This window comes from Aptenodytes forsteri, unplaced genomic scaffold (assembly GCF_000699145.1).
Source record: "Aptenodytes forsteri isolate BGI_AS27 unplaced genomic scaffold, ASM69914v1 Scaffold112, whole genome shotgun sequence".
Classification (NCBI taxonomy): Eukaryota; Metazoa; Chordata; class Aves; order Sphenisciformes; family Spheniscidae; genus Aptenodytes; species Aptenodytes forsteri.
The window spans coordinates 1582956-1602327 of NW_008794883.1; the positions used below are offsets into that span (position 1 = coordinate 1582956).

The 19372-nt window shown below is 37.3% G+C and overlaps 1 protein-coding gene across 1 annotated transcript; it reads left to right on the forward strand.

Moving 5' to 3' along the window:
• Positions 1 to 449: 449 nt before the first annotated feature.
• TXNL1 (thioredoxin like 1) lies at positions 450 to 19140 on the forward strand (the record flags this gene model as incomplete). Its single annotated transcript, XM_019470867.1, has 8 exons — positions 450 to 548; positions 1664 to 1837; positions 5386 to 5508; positions 5887 to 5956; positions 7317 to 7489; positions 10361 to 10465; positions 16915 to 16951; positions 17464 to 19140. Coding segments are annotated over 8 exons (888 nt in total), but the record flags the coding sequence as incomplete, so codon positions are not given.
• Positions 19141 to 19372: the final 232 nt, after the last annotated feature.

A 19372-nucleotide genomic window follows, 5' to 3' on the forward strand; every position in this document is an offset into this window, starting at 1 on the left:
TTACTGTAAATACTATTTTTTTCATAGGAGGTAATGTGGAGTGCTAGTACTAGTTTTCTGTTAAGAGTGTTTTTTGCTGTTTCAGGAGAAGCAGGCAACTCTTTGCCCTCCCTTATGTCACTTTAGTTAGCAGGACTTTGGCTTGCGGTAATAGATGCTGGAGCTAAACCCATTAGATGGAAAATAGGAAGTTGGTATTAATTAATAGGTGAAGCTAACCATGTGACATTGATGCTGTCTGAGGAAGTGGGAATTAACACTTCATGATGTTTTTCTAAATGTCATTCTTAATTGTATCACCAGGATTGCTCACCATCTGTCAGCCAGGTAGGAAGGTTATTTTTACATGTACCAAGGATATCAGTAAGAACATGAATGTGCTAATTCTATTTGGGGCAGACGTTTTTCAAAAAAAGATTGACTTAAGTTAAACTGTATGTTGTTTTCACAGATGTGGCCCTTGTTTAAGGATAGCCCCAGCTTTCAATGCTCTGAGTAACAAATATCCCCAGGCAACTTTTTTGGAGGTAGATGTGCATCAATGCCAGGTTGGTATTCAAAAACGTATTTTCAGTTGTAAGCGAAAGAGCAGATAATGTAGTGAATGGGAAACTTGAAGAAAAACTGTTCAGACAGTATACTAAGAGTAGTATCCTGCGGCTGTTGACACGGTTGGTGAATCACAAATAACCATGTTGTAAAATTCTCCAAAATTAGGATATGCACAAAGATGTGAACAAACAACATTTTTGTTTAGAAAAGTATTCTTGCAGTTACTACTGTGGTAACTGGTCCTTCATTTAAGCAGTGCACAGACAGTTTGACAGTTCCTGCTGCTTGTACTACTTAGATAATACTGTTGAATGTAGAAGATAGCACCAGTATGAATTAAAAAGAGTAAGTCTTTCCAAACAAATACTGGTGTAATTATTGAGCAAAACGAAAAATACAATAAACTGATATGATTAGTGGGACTAGATTCCTCTCAAGTACTACTCAACTGTTTTTAACAGACAACAGTGTTGCAGGTGAGCTATTGATTGACTGAAGGGTCATTAACAAAAATTAACAATGGTATGTTGAAAGGCAGTGTCTTGAATTACTACAAATTATAGTGGAGAGAGATGAACATCAAAGTGGAAACAATGTTTGCAAATGACACTAAATTATGGGAAGTTTTGGAAAAACTACTATGGGTGCGTAACAGGTATGAATACAGGTAGAAATCAAATGGAATTTACCTTCTGCAGCAGCAGGCTGCAATTCCTGGGTGTGCATGAATGTGGCTTGAGAGAGGGAGGAATGCAGGTGTAAAGAAAGCTTGTAAAATAGAAGTGTTAAATTAAGCTGTCCTCCACTTTGGAGAGCAAATGAGTAATATGATTTTTATGGTGTACCAGCAAATCTACTGACAATGGGAAATCCATTCAAAGAATGCCCAAATATGTAAAGGATTAGGAGGATCTGAAGAATTTAAAATAACTTAAAATTGTTGTCCAAGTTAAAGCTGTTTATAAAATAACAAATATTGTTTGTGATGTTTGAGGTGATGTAGCTTCTGCATCTAGTGTGTGCATTCTTATCTAGGTGAAGCAAGCTAATGTTTCTGTCTAATATTGGTAATACTCTTAGGTAATACTTGTAACTAATTTATGCATTCTAGGGAACAGCTGCTACCAATAATATATCAGCAACACCGACATTTCTGTTTTTCCGAAACAAAGTGCGAATCGACCAGTATCAAGGAGCAGATGCTGTAGGTTTAGAAGAAAAAATTAAACAGCACCTGGAGAATGATCCTGGAAACAGTGAAGATACAGATATCCCAAAAGGATATGTATGCATCTCTTCAGATAATTTTTTTAATGTTTGTGTAACTTGAATGTTTAAAAAAAAAATACCTATTGCTTTCTAAACATACTCTAAGTCAAATAATAATACTTCAGGCAAAATTGCAAGTTCCCCATGGCTCTGAGAAGATCGCTTGTCTGGGTTTCCTTTTTCAGACAAAATTAAAAAATTAACATGTACATATTTAGTAAGTATGGTTATAGAATTGTAAAATGTTTTAAGAAAAATCTCCATGCATATCCCTTAGTCATTAAAATAATGAATTTAATGTTTTATGATGAACTTCTTGCTGCAGCTGCTTGTTCTGCTTTCTTCTTCTCAGGCATCCCGATCTGTCTTCCCAAAACGTTTTTTAAAGTGTAAAAATGTCCATGGGAAAAGACGTTGTTAGACATGGTTGTCAAAAATGTTGAAAAGTTGCTCTCGTTGTTCCTTAAGAAATCCTCTCTGTTGTTTATGTGGTGGTAGGTTCATTCGGGGGTTTCCTTTTTTCTTCTTGCTCCCTACCCTTTCTTTAATCCTTTTTCTTTCATCTCTTAAAAAAAAAAAAAAAAAAAAAGGGAGAGACTCTGTTGCCAAAGGAATTAACCTTCCTAACAGTTCAGCTCCATCTTCCTCTATAGCAGCTTGCCCTGAAAATAGGATGCCTTTGGGACGCTATTGTTAGTTAAATGATATCTCATTATATATTTTCTTTTGCCTAATTGCTAATGTTTGCAAAAGTGGATGATACTACCAAGTGTTCTCTTTAGGTTTCTTCTTGCCTGTAAAAGAATGACAAGGATATAAAAATATATAAAGTAAAAAATGTCACAGGAATACTTGGAAAAGATTGTGTGCCTGGTCTAAGCGGCATACAAGAATTACTTCTTGCTGAATGTGAACTTGCTTTCAATTTAGTGCTTAATGCATATCATTTTGCTTCCGTAGGGGTACTGCATATCACTCCAGTGATCACTGATCAGGCATTCACAGATAATGTAAACTAAGTAAATAACTTGTAACTTCGTAGTAATTTGTAAAAAAGAAAAGTGAACATTTCTAAATTATATGTTCTCCAACTGAATGGTTTTTAAACCTTGCATCAAAATATCTCATAACTAAAACATGATTTTAAAGTTTTTTCAAAGAATTTAAAAATTGGTATTCATGAACAGGTTTTTTTATCATTGCATGATTTGCCCCTGTCTTCTAGGTAAATGGAAACTTTGTAGGGATACTTGAATTTTTGGCCAAAATTCCAGTAAGGAGCAATCCACTTAGAAATATTGGTGCTCTCAGGAAATTATTTTCACCGTGTTCTGCGTGTTTTCATGTTACCTGAAGGCAATTGTGTGTTGCAAATCATAAGCCTATCTGACAGCTGTACTAACAAACACATGTAAATGAGAACTCTGATGTGACAAAACACTTTCCTAGAGCTGTCGTCTTAGGTGGTATTCTCCAAGTAATCCTTGGTGTAATATTACTCCTTAAATGAGATTGTCTGTTGTTCTACCAAAAGTGTAAACACAGTTAGTTACATGGTGTATTACATTTCGCCTAAATGGTATGTCACAGTTCAGTGCTTAGCTAGTTGCTGTAGTGTGCATATTAGTTTGCATTAGCAAATCCAATACGTTAAACTTAGCTGCGATGAGTATCTATAGAAGCCAAAATTATGTTGTTAAATGCAAAACCAGGTTTTTTGGAGGTTAAGTATTTTAAATTCATAGCTAGCCATATCCTATCAGGCAAATGTAAGCAGGGTACAAATCCAGCTGGATATATCTCATTTAAATAAACTGCAAGGGCACGGGTCACTTGGATTTCTAACAGTTCAGCTACTTGCTAACTGTTCCGTGGCATGTGTTGCACTTCACTTTATATGTGATACTTACATTTATAATGGGATATAATATATCTGGGTTTGTCATGGGAATGTCAAAAGACAAAGGTTCAGCTTGTTAGCTTTGGAGTCTTAAATGCACTGAAAATCATTCAAGTAGGAAGTTCAGGTCTGCTTAGTTAGATCGGTTTTGAGATGAACACATCATCTTCTATTAAAAGTTAATCTTGTAGGAGGTGGCGTCTTACCCCTACGAATCAAATCCTGAGCATGTTCAGGGCTGTATGAGCCAAGCAGGAATTCCATTTGACCTGTAAGTGGTAGGCTGAAATGCTATTTTAGGATATGCTTGACCCAAACTGCCGTTGGCTCCAGGAAAGTATCTTTATTCTCTTGTGCAGCTCTGTGTTCCTCCTCTTTTCTTACCTTGTATTTACTGAGCATGCGAGTTGCAAGCTAAGCCTTCATTTGGATGTTGGGAGGGGGATAAGTATTTTTTTTTCTCAGAATAACTAGTTGGAAGAGCTAAGGAAAGTGGCATACAGGAAATGAGTTGTATTCTCTCAGCAGCCTGTTTTCGGATTCTGTTTGTACTGTGAAGCTATAGCCTGAGTTGTCGTGTGCAGTAATTGTCAAGCTAGTGTGTGCTTTTTTCAAGAGTGGTATATTATTATTTGGGACCTAATATATGCCTTTAAGAAGGGTATTTTGGGTTGTCACCCTAAAAGTTCCTTTAGTTTCTTATGTCTGGACTGTTCTATGACTGTACACTGATCTTGAATTTATACTGTTATGGTGTGAGATGTTGATACTCTGTCTTCAGGCCTTAAGCCAGGCTAAAAATCAAGTATTTCATATCTGATTGTGCTTCATTTGGACTTGGTTTACTTTAGTTGCAGGCAGAAAACTCCGGTTATCTGGAAATTGATACGGATTATTCTGCCTCTGCAATAATACCACCTTTTAAATGGCTTGGAGCATGAATAGCGGTCTGCTTTAATCTGAGAATGCCTATATGTTACAGCTTTTAGTTGGACCCTTTACAAAAGAGCTGAGCAATAAAACAAACTGGTTCATGGTGAATAGCGTAGCTTCTGTTTTCTGTTGTTCTGTGTTTTTTACCAAAGTATATGGAGAAAGGAGTAGGAAAAGGTTTCATAAAGTTAATTTGTATACAGTGCTGAAAAAGAAGTAAAGTAAGACTAGCTTTGCATATAAAGCCTGGTAAGAACTATAGTGGTGGTCTTTTAATTTGTTCTGCAATATGTAGTATATTTTTGGGGAGGCCCATTTCTGTTGGTTTTTTTTCTCTTAAGTTGATCATAGCTCCAGGTCTAATGTCAGTTTGTCTGTGTTGTGGTGTGACTTATGATACTGTAGTCTTGTTTATCAAAAGAGTATCTGAAAATTCTCCCTGTGCCCAATTTCTTATTCACAGAATGGCAAGCATGCATTCCAGGGGTGCGGGATTTTGAATGGAGGGGAAAAATGTTGTTCAGTTATGAACAGCATACATCTGATTACTATAGCATTCATAGTTTTTTTTTTTGTAATGTCTTTTGATATAAGCCCCTGAGGTTTTCTGTGTGTCTTGTTATTTTAATCTGTTGAGTGAAGAATTTCATTCATTCCAATGCTTACTAATCCCAGATGAGTTCATGGCGCACTTATTGTGCACTCAGCAATGCTCTTGCTTTTACTTTCAGATGGATTTAATGCCATTTATCAATAAAGCCGGCTGTGAATGTCTTAATGAGAGTGATGAGCACGGATTTGATAATTGTTTACGTAAAGACTCTACCTACTTGGAATCAGACTGTGATGAGCAGGTACAGTAGATATTTTTAAATGAGATGTTTTCAATGATGGTCTGGTCTGCAAGCATTTTTTTACGAACTTGCCTACTTTATGTTCTTATGGTAGTGTAAGTAAGAGTGGGAGATAGTGGTAGGATGTAAGTAAAATTAGTATACAAAGGTAGTTTTAGCATTTCCAGTTTCACATCCCTTTATGTATGGAAAAAATTCCAAGCGGAGTAGCATTTGCTGATATTTTAAAGTGACAGACTAGTGCACGTGTGGAATATAGTGAAGGTAAGTACTTAATTTTATTTCAAAGCTCAGACTTATTTCTAATTAATTGGTATGCTATGTTTGTTTTTAAGAATGAAGAAAACAGTGTTTAACAGCAACTTTTTTTCTTCGCAGCTGCTTATTACTGTAGCTTTTAGTCAACCTGTCAAGCTTTATTCTATGAAACTTCAGGGGCCAGATAACGGTGAGTGAAGTGTCTGTTTAATCATATCTTTGAAACCAAAGCTTTGCCCATGTTTAGCTGAATTTTCTAAAAATGACACTGTTGTCCCTGGAACCTTTCACCTTCTGAGAATCCCACAGCAGCTTCAGTACATTTGTAAATTAATTCCATAACAAATTATCTCATTCATTTTCCACTGACCTCATGCATGGGTATTTGGTATGACACAAATACAAGCATTTACTATAGTTCGATATGCTGCAAAGAGAAACTTACATTTAATTCAAGAATTAATGTGAGAGCTACTGAAAGGTATAGCTTAGTTTTTATGGTAACTCAGTTTACATTAGAAAATTACATAAAATGTTCCAGTGTTATATGACACAGCAAAACTATATGGTAGGGTAAGGAAGAGGGGGAGCTAGTGGTAGGATGTAAGAAAAATTAGTATACAAAGGTAGGTTTAGCATTTCCCGTTTCACATCCCTTTTAAGTATGGAAAAAATTTCAAGCGGAGTAGCATTTGCTGATATTTTAAAGTGACAGACTAGTGCATGTGTGGAATATAGTGAAGGTAAGTACTTAATTTTATTTCAAAGCTCAGACTTATTTCTAATTAATTGGTATGCTATGTTTGTTTTTAAGAATGAAGAAAACAGTGTTTAACAGCAACTTTTTTTCTTCGCAGCTGCTTATTACTGTAGCTTTTAGTCAACCTGTCAAGCTTTATTCTATGAAACTTCAGGGGCCAGATAACGGTGAGTGAAGTGTCTGTTTAATCATATCTTTGAAACCAAAGCTTTGCCCATGTTTAGCTGAATTTTCTAAAAATGACACTGTTGTCCCTGGAACCTTTCACCTTCTGAGAATCCCACAGCAGCTTCAGTACATTTGTAAATTAATTCCATAACAAATTATCTCATTCATTTTCCACTGACCTCATGCATGGGTATTTGGTATGACACAAATACAAGCATTTACTATAGTTCGATATGCTGCAAAGAGAAACTTACATTTAATTCAAGAATTAATGTGAGAGCTACTGAAAGGTATAGCTTAGTTTTTATGGTAACTCAGTTTACATTAGAAAATTACATAAAATGTTCCAGTGTTATATGACACAGCAAAACTATTCTTTTTAGACTTTTTATTATTGGAATTTTTTTGTAGAATTCTGTCTCTGACACGTGGACGAGTAGTACAACTTTGGATGTCCTTCAATATCCAGGGTGATGTAGGATTGGCAGATAAGAGAATAGAACTATAGAAGCTCTTGCCATCCTTGAGTGGTGTCTAGAGACTGTGATAAGTGAGGGCTTCTCAAGCAGCATTTTGAAAATATATTTAAACAATGGAATACCACTCCTATATTTTAACACAGGGCAAGGTCCGAAGTACATAAAAATCTTTATCAACCTTCCTCGATCTATGGATTTTGAAGAAGCAGAAAGAAGTGAACCAACTCAAGCCCTGGAGCTGACACCAGATGACATTAAAGAAGATGGTATTGTCCAGCTTCGCTATGTAAAATTTCAGAATGTTAACAGTGTAACTGTAAGTAAAGTTTCTGTTCTGAGGTCTGTGCAGGCTGAAAACTTCATAGGCTTTTAAAGCACTCTGCCTGTTTGTTGATTTCACTGTAAATGTTCTTAGTTTCTCTCTGCGGATTGCATACTGTATATTTATGCCAGAAGTATTTCAGGAATTTAAGGTGAGACAAGGCCGTGTGCATGCAAGGTTTCTTGACCTAGTATGGGACCTAAGGTTCGCTTTCACCTCTTCATGAGCTAGTGTGCTGTTTAACACAACTTGGTTTTTACTAACTACCTTCTTGAAAGGCATCTTGTCTTCATTTGAAGAGTTGAGGAGGCAAGGAATCCAGTTTCTCAGTAATCTGATTGCAGAAATGACAGAATTCTCTGAGTATCAAGTGAAGTAGCTGCAATGTCTTTAAACTCTGTACATGCTCTCTGTGAGGGTTCTTAAATGCTGTAATCAAAGCACCTTTGTCTTCTAATGAGCTCTCTAATTCTCTTGCTGTAAGAGACTTTCCACAGATTTCACATAGGGTTTTTGACTCTTAAATGCAGGTGCAGTTTCTTCCCTTCCACTTTAAAAATACAGGTTCTAGTGCAGTACGTGTGATGACTAAATTGATGCTGGAATTGCTTTATGCTTGGCATCATCCTGGTGCTGCACTAGCCTTGTTTCCTGCAGTATTGCGTTGAACTGTTTTTTCCAGTATGACCCCTAAATTGTTTTCTATGGAAATGCTTTTCATGGCCTGAATTATGCATTTGCAAATGTATGGACTTAGAGTTGATTGAATTAAACTGTATTTTAGTGGGCTGGCCACAGAAATCACCAGCTTATTATGAGTTACACGTAACACCAAAACATTGATCCACCCTCAATCTTTTCATCACACTTTTTCTCATATAAAAAGGTTTCTGGTAAACTTCTGAATTACTATTGTTGGACTGCATTTTAGATCAGTCAGCTACTTTCATGTTTAGCAATGTTTTACTAGCAATTATTTAAATGCGACCACCTTTATCCTCCTCCAAATGAAATGGAGATTGGTCACGTAGGCTTACATTCTACAAAGCTGTGCTGACAAGGACAAGTTACGTATTTGTTCTTTAATAAAACCCTGTGTCAGTTTTAGACAGGATGATGTGCAAACACCATACAAGTGATAAGGTGATTAAATAGATGTTCTGCTTGTTTGCAGTCTTTACATGTGGGCATTGCAGTAACACTCCCCTTGTTTCCTAGCTAAACCTGGATTCTGTATTTAAGACCTCCTAAAAATGAGATGGCCAGTCATCTTGTCCACCGCCTGGCTTTTCAGTGTGGGTGATAGTTCTGCTCGCTTACATAGTCCTGTGGATAAAAATCTTCCATTTGGTTCCTAATGAACTGGAGGAGGCATGGTTGTCATAGACACAAATTGTCCTGCTTTTCTGCCATGTATAATCAGAAATACTTACTGAACATTTCCATGTCAGTATTAGCAAGTTTGTACTTTATATATATATATATATATATATCACTGCTAGGTTTGTTAGTTAACTTACCTATTTTTTTATTATTAATTCTATACCCTGTAGTTTCTAATCCATATAATTCACCATATCTAATGCTGTTTTTCCCCATTTGTTGTGTGCTTCTCTTCATTACTGCTACTTCAGTGGCATTTGTTTTCTCTGTACTTTTGAACTTTTCATATTGTTACTGAGACACAACCTCTGAACACGCTGCGGTTCACCTCTGTTTGACAAAAGTCGGTCCTTGACATGCTCTTCTGTTTCTTTCTGTCTGAAGAGTGCTTTATTCAGCATTTCAACCCTCACCTTCCATACATCTTGTTTGTATAGGAAAGTACACAGTCTTCCAAATACAGTGAAGCTGCTTGGAGGGCTGAATGTCTGTACTGGTCTAGATCAGCAGTCCATCTTGCTTACCATGCACTTGCAAGCATCCTGTGTTGTCACAAAAAAATTTCTAAGTATAGGGCAAGCATGTAGTGATGCGTACCCTCCAGTGTTTCGTGGTCTGTGGCACAGGCAATTTCTGAGGCAGAAAGAGCATCTTCACAGATACTGGCTATGGCTTGTGGAAAGGGCGTGATGCATGCTGTCCCTTGCCCACCTGTAGTCCTCCCTCTCCTTTTTTTTTTCCCTCTGCTCCTGATGCCACTACTTGCTTTTGTCCTCCCTCTCCTTTTTTTTTTTTTTTTCCCCTCTGCTCCTGATGCCACTACTTGCTTTCTTTCTCATTCCTTCTTTCTCCGTGCTCACAATAAAGTGTGGAAAGATCCATAAACACCTCATTGCTCTTCTAGCTCCCAAGTTCCTTACTAATACTACTTCATGCAAAAAATTGTTCTTTCATTTGTCTACTTTAAAAGGTTCCAGCAATAATTCCTTAGTTCATATTTCAAAAGAAGCTTGATATTTGTTTGAAACCCTAAAATAACTTCATAGATCTAGTATTCATGCTGTAAAACACATAATTATGCAAGCTGTAGTAGTAAACTACACATGAATAGTCTTAGGGGCTTCAGCAAGTCAGTTAAATTGATATTTACTTTAGTTCAAGCCAGATTCCAGTGAATAGTGAATTGTGACTTCTTAGATCCTGTTTTTGTTTGCTGAATGTGGTCTCGGGTCGAAAGTGGAAGCTGGGAAAATCCAAGCTGTGTGGGTGTTGTAACAAACTATCATGAAAATAATAGCATTCTATATAATCATTATTATTTAAAATAAGAGGATAGTAGCTTCTCTAAAGGTTGCAGAGGTTTTTATAATTGGAAAAAGTGTTAATTTGGTTAGTTCAAAAATCTTGGGCACCTAGCGCTTTTATGTATTAATTCAGGGATGAGCAGTTTACCTTAACTCGTGTTTGGTTTTTTTTCTTTAGTTGTTTGTCCAATCCAATCATGGTGATGAAGAGACAACAAGAATTACATACTTCACGTTTATTGGAACTCCAGTCCAAGCAACAAATATGAATGACTTCAAGCGAGTGAGTCCTCTTTCTTAAACGCACTTTTGAACGTTTCAAACCTATTCAAAAATGGGTTGATGGAACAAGTACACTTAGTTGTTGCTACAGTTCCACAACTTCAGGTGGTTTTGGCATCCAAAAGAAAATGCGTAGCTTTATCTTACAGATCTTTGGTCTTGCTTACAAGCTTTTGTTCATCAACTTTGTAAAAATAACAGATAAGAATGTGTATATATGAAAACTTGAGGGCCTGTCAAGTTACATACATTATAGACAACATTGAGGTTTTTTTAACAGCTGTGAGATTTATGTCTTGATTTTTGAAACTTGCTTTCTCATGGTGTTCAGGAAGCAGAGAAGCAATTGCATGTACAAATTAAACAGACTCCTTGTGATTGACTTGACTTCTACTTTGAAGGATTTTTTTCACTGGGCAGCATTAAGTAAGCTTGAGATCTGAAAAATATTTGGTCACAAGTTGTCTTGTTATATTAAACATATCTGCTTTTTAAAGAGGAAATGAAGAAGCAAACATGTCTAAAGTCATACTGTAACACTAGTGCTGAACAATAAGGCACTCTCAATTCTTGATTTTTTTTTTTGGGCATGTGAAACAGGTCTGAAAGGATTGAAACTTCAAAGCTACTTACAACTTTTTCAAAATGTAATAAGTCTTTTACAATAAACTGCTTTAAAACTTACTAGCCTTTATAAAAGGGCACATACTGCTGTAACACCTGCCTACAAACTACTGTGTAGGTGACCAGTAACATGGAAAGCACCACAGAATTTATTATACAAATAACCTGTAACTTCAGAAGGTTAAAAACACTGACACTCACCAACATGTCACGTACTTGGAATTTTTAATGTCAAAACTTGATCTTAACTTGTACATTTAAAACATAATATCTTTGCAGGTAATAAGCTAATAAATGGAAGTTTAACAAGTTCTGCTGCCTTTCAGTGAAACTAGAAGTCACTGAAAAAGTTGTTCTAATGTACTAAAATTAACTGGCTATCAATTCTAGACCTCCCTAATGTAGCACTTCCAATTCTTCCAAAACTAGAAATACGTTAATTGATTTACAGTCTGCTTACACTTTCTGTTTTATACGGCTTTTTTGTCAGTACTTGTGGTATTAGGGCATCCCCTGCAATGAGTTGTGCAATTACTATTTTAACATTGTTAATCTGCAGTACTTTCTAGTATCATTGTGAGGGGATGGGACTCTGACTCAGTATTTGATCTCTGTCTCACTTTTGGTTCTCTGTAAACTCTGTAAATTAGTTGTGCTTTCCATAGTACTGAGAGTTTATTTTCAACAGGTGCACTCTTTAAACCTGACCTTCTGATTGTTAAAGTAGTGATTTATTTTTTTTAATTGATAATCCTGATTGGGGTGCACTTGGTAAAGCAATTCAGGTTTTTTTGTAGAATGTAACATGGGTTTGAGACTAGTGTTGAGCCTGCACAACATGTTTCCTACAGTATTTTAAGTTGCATGGACAGACAAAATGTTAGTTTGGTGGACACAGTACTGAAGTACTGCCTTAGTGTGAAACTGACTGCTGTTAACAGTCTGAGCTCTAGTCAGTGTTTGTGTGGGGAGTGGGTTTTTTAATTCACACATGCCCTCACGCAACCCTATAAAGGCATTAAAAATAGCATGGGTCTCCAGGCATCTCAGCCCTCTACTGTAGTTAGAGGGGATTTACAAATCTCTGTTCTAGATGCAGCGTGGATGCTTGGAAGCTGCTGTATGGCCTGGTAAATACTATGCCAGTTAACAATTTTGGTTTCCTTAAAGTTTGCAGGTGAATGTCTTGGCACCATCAAGGAGTGTGCCTTTGTGTCTTGTGACGTCCATTTAAATGGAAGGGGAAGGGGCGCAAACCTACAAGACTGTGTATGAACCAAACAGTCCCACGGTGTTAGCATTGTACTGCTAACGTCAGGATGTGAAGGAACTGGTCAGAACGGCCTTCAATAGAGGAGCAGGCGTTACTGGGTTACGAAGTGGCTAATCCTGTCTCAATTCAGATACTTATCAACGCTATATGTAATATTCCTATTTTGCTTCCTGAACATGTAGTTTTAATATTAGGCTGTTAAAATATTTCATCGTAGCAAATGGGATGTGTAGTCTGGCAGAGTTGCAGTGCTCTTAAGAATTTTAACTTTTGTTTCCTCTCTTCCAGTGATCCTGTCAGTTATGAAACCTTAATATAGCGTTGGGCATTAATTATATTTAGGTTTGTAGATTAACTGGGAAACCTTATTTTTCTTTTCATCTCCTTGAGTAGTTACCCACACTACTCCTCACTGCTTTCATCTGTCTCACTCCCTTATCTCAGTCTGTCTCTACTGTTCATATTTCTCTTCTAATTGTGATAGAAATAGTATTGCAATATGATTAACAAGATGGGGGAATGCTTTTTTCCCTGAGTTTGAGAAGTGTTTGTAAGAATCTGTTAAATATCTTATTTGAAGGGCTTGACTTAGGAAGTGGACATGAATGTGATTCCAGTCATGTTTTTATGATTGATCACATCGCTGCTCAGTTGATTGTATGCATGTTCAGTTTCAAAGTGAAAAATAAAAACAACACATTGGTTTGAATGACTTCTGCTAAGGTTCAGGCTAATGTATTTTGCTTCCCAATTGGGGTGTGTGAATGCACACTTTTAGTTACAGCAGCTTAGGATCTGAATGCACACTTTTAGTTACAGCAGCTTACCACTCAGCTGTTGATTATTAAGGTGCATAACTGCAGCTCCCATGTCCTTCAGACAGTTGAGGAGAACTCACGTTTGCTCATGTGGTGCTCTGCTAACACCAACAGGGCTGTAAGAAGAATCACCTCTTCTTGATCAGGGAGTCAGTTCATGTGTTTAATATAAATGAGGCATTGTTTCCAGTCCTTATACTATCAAATAGAAAGCTGAAATTCATCTACTCTGAAAAATAACAGAAGTGCTAAGCAGGTGTAGGTAAGTCAGTCCTTCACTGGTGATTTTGGCCTCAAGTTAGTTTGGACATACATAGAATCACAGAACAGCCCAGGGTGGAAGGGACCTCAGAAGATCACCTGATCCAACCTTGCATGGGAAAGGCAGCCTAGATGAGGTTACCTAGCACCCTGTCCAATCGCATCTTGAGAACCTCCAGCGATGGGGACTCGGCTGTGTCCCTGCGGAAGCTGTTCCAGTGAATGATTGGTCTCACTGTAAAAAACTTCTTTCATTTTCTTGCATGCAGTTGGTATTGCTGGATTGAGTGAGTAAAGTTATAAAAGCTGCTTTAAAACTTGTTTTAGTATGTTGTGTGTATCCTGCTCCTTGCACAACTTGATTTTTATCCTCTGGGGAGGAGTGAAGTCTTTGGAATGGTGGCAAAGGGGGACACGAAGGAAAAAATTCCTGCTTAGAACTGACTGCAGCGTAGTGAGTTAAGCACAGAGAGTAGTGGGGAGAGACCTATTCTTTGCCCTGTTTAAATGAAGAGGCCCTCAACAGCGGAGGACTAGGATGAATATTCCCTTCTTATACATATCTAATATATTCTGAAGTGCTTTTGGAAAAGCTTGATTATAAAGGCATGTTTGTTTTTAAAAAATATCCTTAACACTAGAAGTGTTTATGCTGCTGTTTCTTGGCCACACAGGGTCTGATTTAAGGCAGATCATGCAAACTACTACAGTAGACTGCGTTTGAGTTGTAGTAGATTGCATTTGAGATTTGCTTCTGATGCTTAAAGATGCTCAGTTGGACTGCTTTGTGGGGCAGACAGCTAGAAGTGTAAAGGTACAAGTTCTGTGGGTGTTTTGCTATTGATTGATAGCTTAGTATTAGCTAGGTTCCTGTGAACCGTGTGGTGAACCTGTAAACATGCTTTCGTTTTTGGAAGAGCATGCAACCATTGATGTCCAACATAGTTCTTGTTTATTTCTGGTGTTAATAAATAAAACATACTGCTGCTTAGTTTTGAGGTTGGGGCATAGATGAATATCGACAGGTTGTGGGATATTTTTTTGTCCCCTCTTGAGTGAAGGCTTTCTTTCTATTCATAACTGCTTATATGCACTACATGCTGCTGCTTTTTTTTTTCTTGTAATGTTTTGTTTGTTTTTTCAGCTTAACTTCCCATTTGTAAAGAACTAAAAAGGCAGAAGAAATTAAAAAGTAATAATAAGATTGAAGTGGTCTTGCACTACTCCCTTCCTTGCTCCCTCTGCTCATCTAGCATCTCTTTCACGCTTTCCACAATCTCAGCACTGATGCAAGAGCCACCTTCTCTGCACCTTCTACCATCAGGAAAAGCCTTCTCTATCTTCTGACTCATGAACTCATCTTTCCCCTCCGTTCCCCACTCCAAATGTTACCTTAAACACTTCTCTTTACCTTTCAGTCTTAACAAATTTCTATCCCACTGTTATCCTGAACTTGACATTTCAAAGGCATATCATACAGTACTCTTACAAATTATTTTCTGTAACTAATTTTTCAGCCTGTACTGAATTTTGTAAAGCTGTTTGAGATGCAGCTTGTGAAATGCTCTACCAAGACTTGACTCTTTTTTAGTATCTTATTGGAGCTTAGTGTTCTTTGTGGTGACCCTTCAGTAGGTAGTAGGCAAGCCAGAATGGGCTGCAAAGTACTACTCTTTATTGTCCCTCTAGTGGCACTGGGCACCTGCTCAGGGAAGACGCAGTGAGGAGTTGGTGAGTGTTTGTACATATGTGGCCTGATTAGGGTTCTCCAACAGCATCCTACTAATTTCCCTTGCTCAACCTTTTTATGCGTGTTTAAAACACACAAACAAAGCCAACTCTGCTCCAGGAGGTTCAGTAATAAAGTGTTTCCAGTCCTATTCTTGGTAATAGACCGTAGAGTTGGTTGTGGTTTCTTCACTGTCAGGCTCTGGACTGATGCTTGGGGAAAAAGCCAAATGATTGAAGAAAAGCCTGCTCCAAAACCATCATCTTTTGTGTGGGAATTACGGGCTGTAACCACCACCTTAGAATGCACTAGATGGCAGTTTTTTCTGCAAAAGGAAGGAAAATGGATCTACTTCAGAGAAAAGAATGATGACAATTGTTTGGTTTAAGTTTAAATAGCGCGTTTCCTTTTGGGAAGGTGGAGTGGGATGGTCGGAAAATGGGTTTCTTTGACCTGTGATGACAAAATATCCATATCAGTGTGATTGATTTTCACAGATAATACACATGGGCGAGTTGTCAATTTCTGCCTCAGACTGGTATAGCAATATTTTTCATTGATGTTCCACACTTGCTAACACCTAATCTTTAATATTTTAACTGTGTTTTTTCTTTTTTCTTTTTTCTTAATCTGTGTGTGAACACAGTTTGGTGCTTTGGAAACACACAAAGAATAAATATTGCTTCTTGACAAGTTTAACTATCTTTTTTTTTTTTTAACTTGATTAATTGGATCTTAATGCAAGTGATTGGGCTTCTGATTTTTTTTTTCTTCTTTCCTCACATTGTCAGATTGGAATTTTCCTGACCTTAGGCATTAGGTTGAATTTACAGCTTGGTAAATGCTCCTGGTCAAGGGTTCCTTGGAGGTGAAAATGGTCTTTAAAAGTACTTTTCATCAGTAGATCCTCAATTATTTTGTGATGGTGATACCCAGCTGCTTTTGGTCAGCTGAGTTAGTGAAAAATTCTCCCTCTTGAAGTTTGACAAGAAACAAAAAAAAGGGAAGGATCGGGAAGAATACTTCCAGCGGGTCCATGAGACTCCCCTAGTTCAGGGCTGTGGGTGTTTTGGGTTTTGTTTGTTTTGTTTTTCCCCCTAGTTCTGTATTTCACTATTGACCGTATGAATCTTGCGTGGTATATTGTCACTTAACTGCAGAGGTCATTAATACTTAACACATTTGCTATAGGAGTCAATTGGTTAGAATACAAGAAAGGTTTTACTCCTTCGTTTTCAGCATTATTATGAGTAGTAATGGGAAATTCTATGCTCCATTAGTGTAATCTTCAAATCTACGGTCATGTGAATTCTGACTACACCTTGTCAGAGTTGTAAGTGCTGCTCTTTAGTTAGATGGAAATGAATTGGGAATCAGTTCCTTGCCCAAGATCTCTCCTGCAGTTTGAAGTCTTAAAGTTTAAGACTTAGTTTTCTTTTTATTTTGGTTTGGCTTATAAATGGATATTTTTTCAAGGGTCTGCAAGAGCACGAGAATTATGTCTGAGTCTTTTCAGAAAAGTGACTAAAATGGCATCATTTTCTGCTCTCAGGATTTTGCGTTCAGTTATCTTAACGAAGGGGACTGGATACCCTTCTGCAGTGAACTACGCTAACTTTAAACCTGTGTAGCAGTATATAGAGTGCTGGAGTCGCGCTTGCTGTTGGCTGGCAAATGGGCTCACCAAAGGCTGGTGGCAGTGGCCCTTTCAGAAAAGGGAAGCACTAAGCTGACTCTGATTCCAGGTGGAATTTGCAGAATTGGAGATTGGAAGGAGACTTGGTAAGGAGTAACGTTTTGACAAGGAATAACTGAAAATCAGGTGACTTCCGGATTTCTTTATAGGTTTGAGCTGCATTGTAAGGTAAATGTTCTCAGTGAGGTACATGGCAAGGATGCCAAGGGAAATGAACAAACTTACGTTTGAGCACCCAGTGGTTCTCTTCCCGCTATACTATTTTATATAGCGTATTAAGGTTGCATGCTTGGTATATAACACACATTTTTAAGTGTGGTCTGTTCTGTTGCAGTTACTGTCTTGTGACTCTTCTCAAAATAAGACTGATGTTCTGCTGTCTGTATGACTACTAAAGATAAGGTTTCTTGTGTGTCTTGCATCCCTCTTAACCCTTTAGAGGGATTTGCAGCTTCTGCAAGTGCGACAATAATGCATGCTTAAATGCATTAACTTAGTTGAAAATTCAGTTGCACTTGTTTGTTTTGAGACTTACTTTAAGAAATACTTGGTGGGACTTTTTTGGTTAAACGTTGTTTCTGGTTTTTTCTCTTATCAGGTAGTTGGCAAAAAAGGAGAGAGCCACTAGGATGCAAAAGACACTGGAAGGCCTTATCACAATCAGAGATCTTCACTTTTATCTACAACTCCTGGATAATTGCTTGACCATAACCAGAGACTGTCAATCTGTTTCATTTAATGCCATTACCAATAAATCATTGCTTTTGTTGAGATGGAGTTTCCCTAGTGTGTTTCTGTTGTAATCCTCGTACATGTATTTGTAAATAAAATTCATTACTTTTGCCAAGTTTAATTTTTGTTACTCTAGTAACTGTGGCTCTTACTTTGTTCCATTTAAACTTCAAAACTCAGCTGGCTTATCTTTAGAAACAGAAGACATAATGTAGCTTGCATTTGTTCAGTTTAAAATGTCAAATATAAGTAGAACATAGATGGTCTCTGAAGGCCATCTAAAATAAAATCCGAGCTACTTTGTTATAAGACCAGGTGAACTTGGGGTCATTGTTCCCACAAAATACAGCTACTTCTCGGATAGGAATAACTTCACCTCTTCTGGAAATTTCCATTTCCCTCCCCACCTCAAAAAGCATCGGAGGAGGAAGCATATTATAAGTTACCATGCCATTAACCTGCAGATTTGTCACAAACGGCATGCTGATGCAAGCTGTTTGGCAGTGAGAATTCTTGAGTCTTTTGAAAGTGTTTGGGTTTTTTAATATTATTAGAGAATATTGACCTCGTTTCCCAGGCAAACTCTAGCAAGCTGTGCAGTTATGGGGATTTAGATGTTTATGCACCCCACCTGAACATAAATGCTTTCTTTCTTTTATTGGGTGTTGTTTTCCTCTCTCTGGATCCTGATAAGGAAATATTTATTGCAAATATTAATTTTACATCTTAATTGGAATTCCTATACTACTTTGGTAAATTTTCTTGGAAGTGTGCCCTAAGTAATTTTAATAAATCGGGCATTGATCAGCACCATATATGTATAATACTGTATAAATTCCCAGTAAAACTTGCTAAGTGTTTTAATTGGCATAATTAATTTCTCTGTAAAGTTGAATTTGTTACATTTCTAATTACCATAAATCCCACTAAGGCTTAAATCCTGTCCTAATTGGCATTCCTTCCTTGAACACAGTAGGGTGGTTCTCTTCTGGCTTGGCAGATTTGTATGTTAATACCAAGTTAACTTTCTGTTAGCATAGATATTTTCTCCAAGCAGAAAACGGGGGATTGTCTAGAAAAACATTCTTTCCGAGGCGCTGTTTTTTCACTGTATTGCTGCGTACTCCAGGATACTCACCTGCCTGTGCTATAGTCGATGGCATGCGATGATGACTTGGTTTCTTTCGTACTTCCTCAATGTTTTGCTTCAGCAGGGGGGTGTAAGGCATGTAACACACTGTGTATATAGAATATAAATCATTTTTAAATATAACTGAGGGCAATATGAATAACTGTTCCTGTTTATAATTTTGTACACTAATTACCTTTTGGGTTATTGTTTAAGTGCCTCATCTTAAGTATTGCTTACCTCATAATATTTATACCTGAGAGATTTGATAACCTAGTGATTCTCATCTTTGTAAAAGATTAGTCAAATTTATATTGTTTATGAGACTCTTCTGTGATTTCCTTGGTTGCATGATGCATACCTTCCATAATGATCCTATGTACATAGATCTAAATAAATGTTTAGAGGTAACCGTCACATGTTTCACTTAATGGAAGATGGGGTAGAATTATGCACAAGGAGCTAAAAATCACAAACCTGAAGTTATGATGCAATGCTGTCTTTTTAAGTGGCATTACCCTTACGTGGTGTTCCCGGGTGCACGTGGATCTCACAGGCTGAGTGCTTGCAATGCAGCTGCTTGGCCTGGGGTTCTTGGGTTTTGTTCTTAACGGGGAAGGTCACACTGAGAAGTTGATCTCTCTCG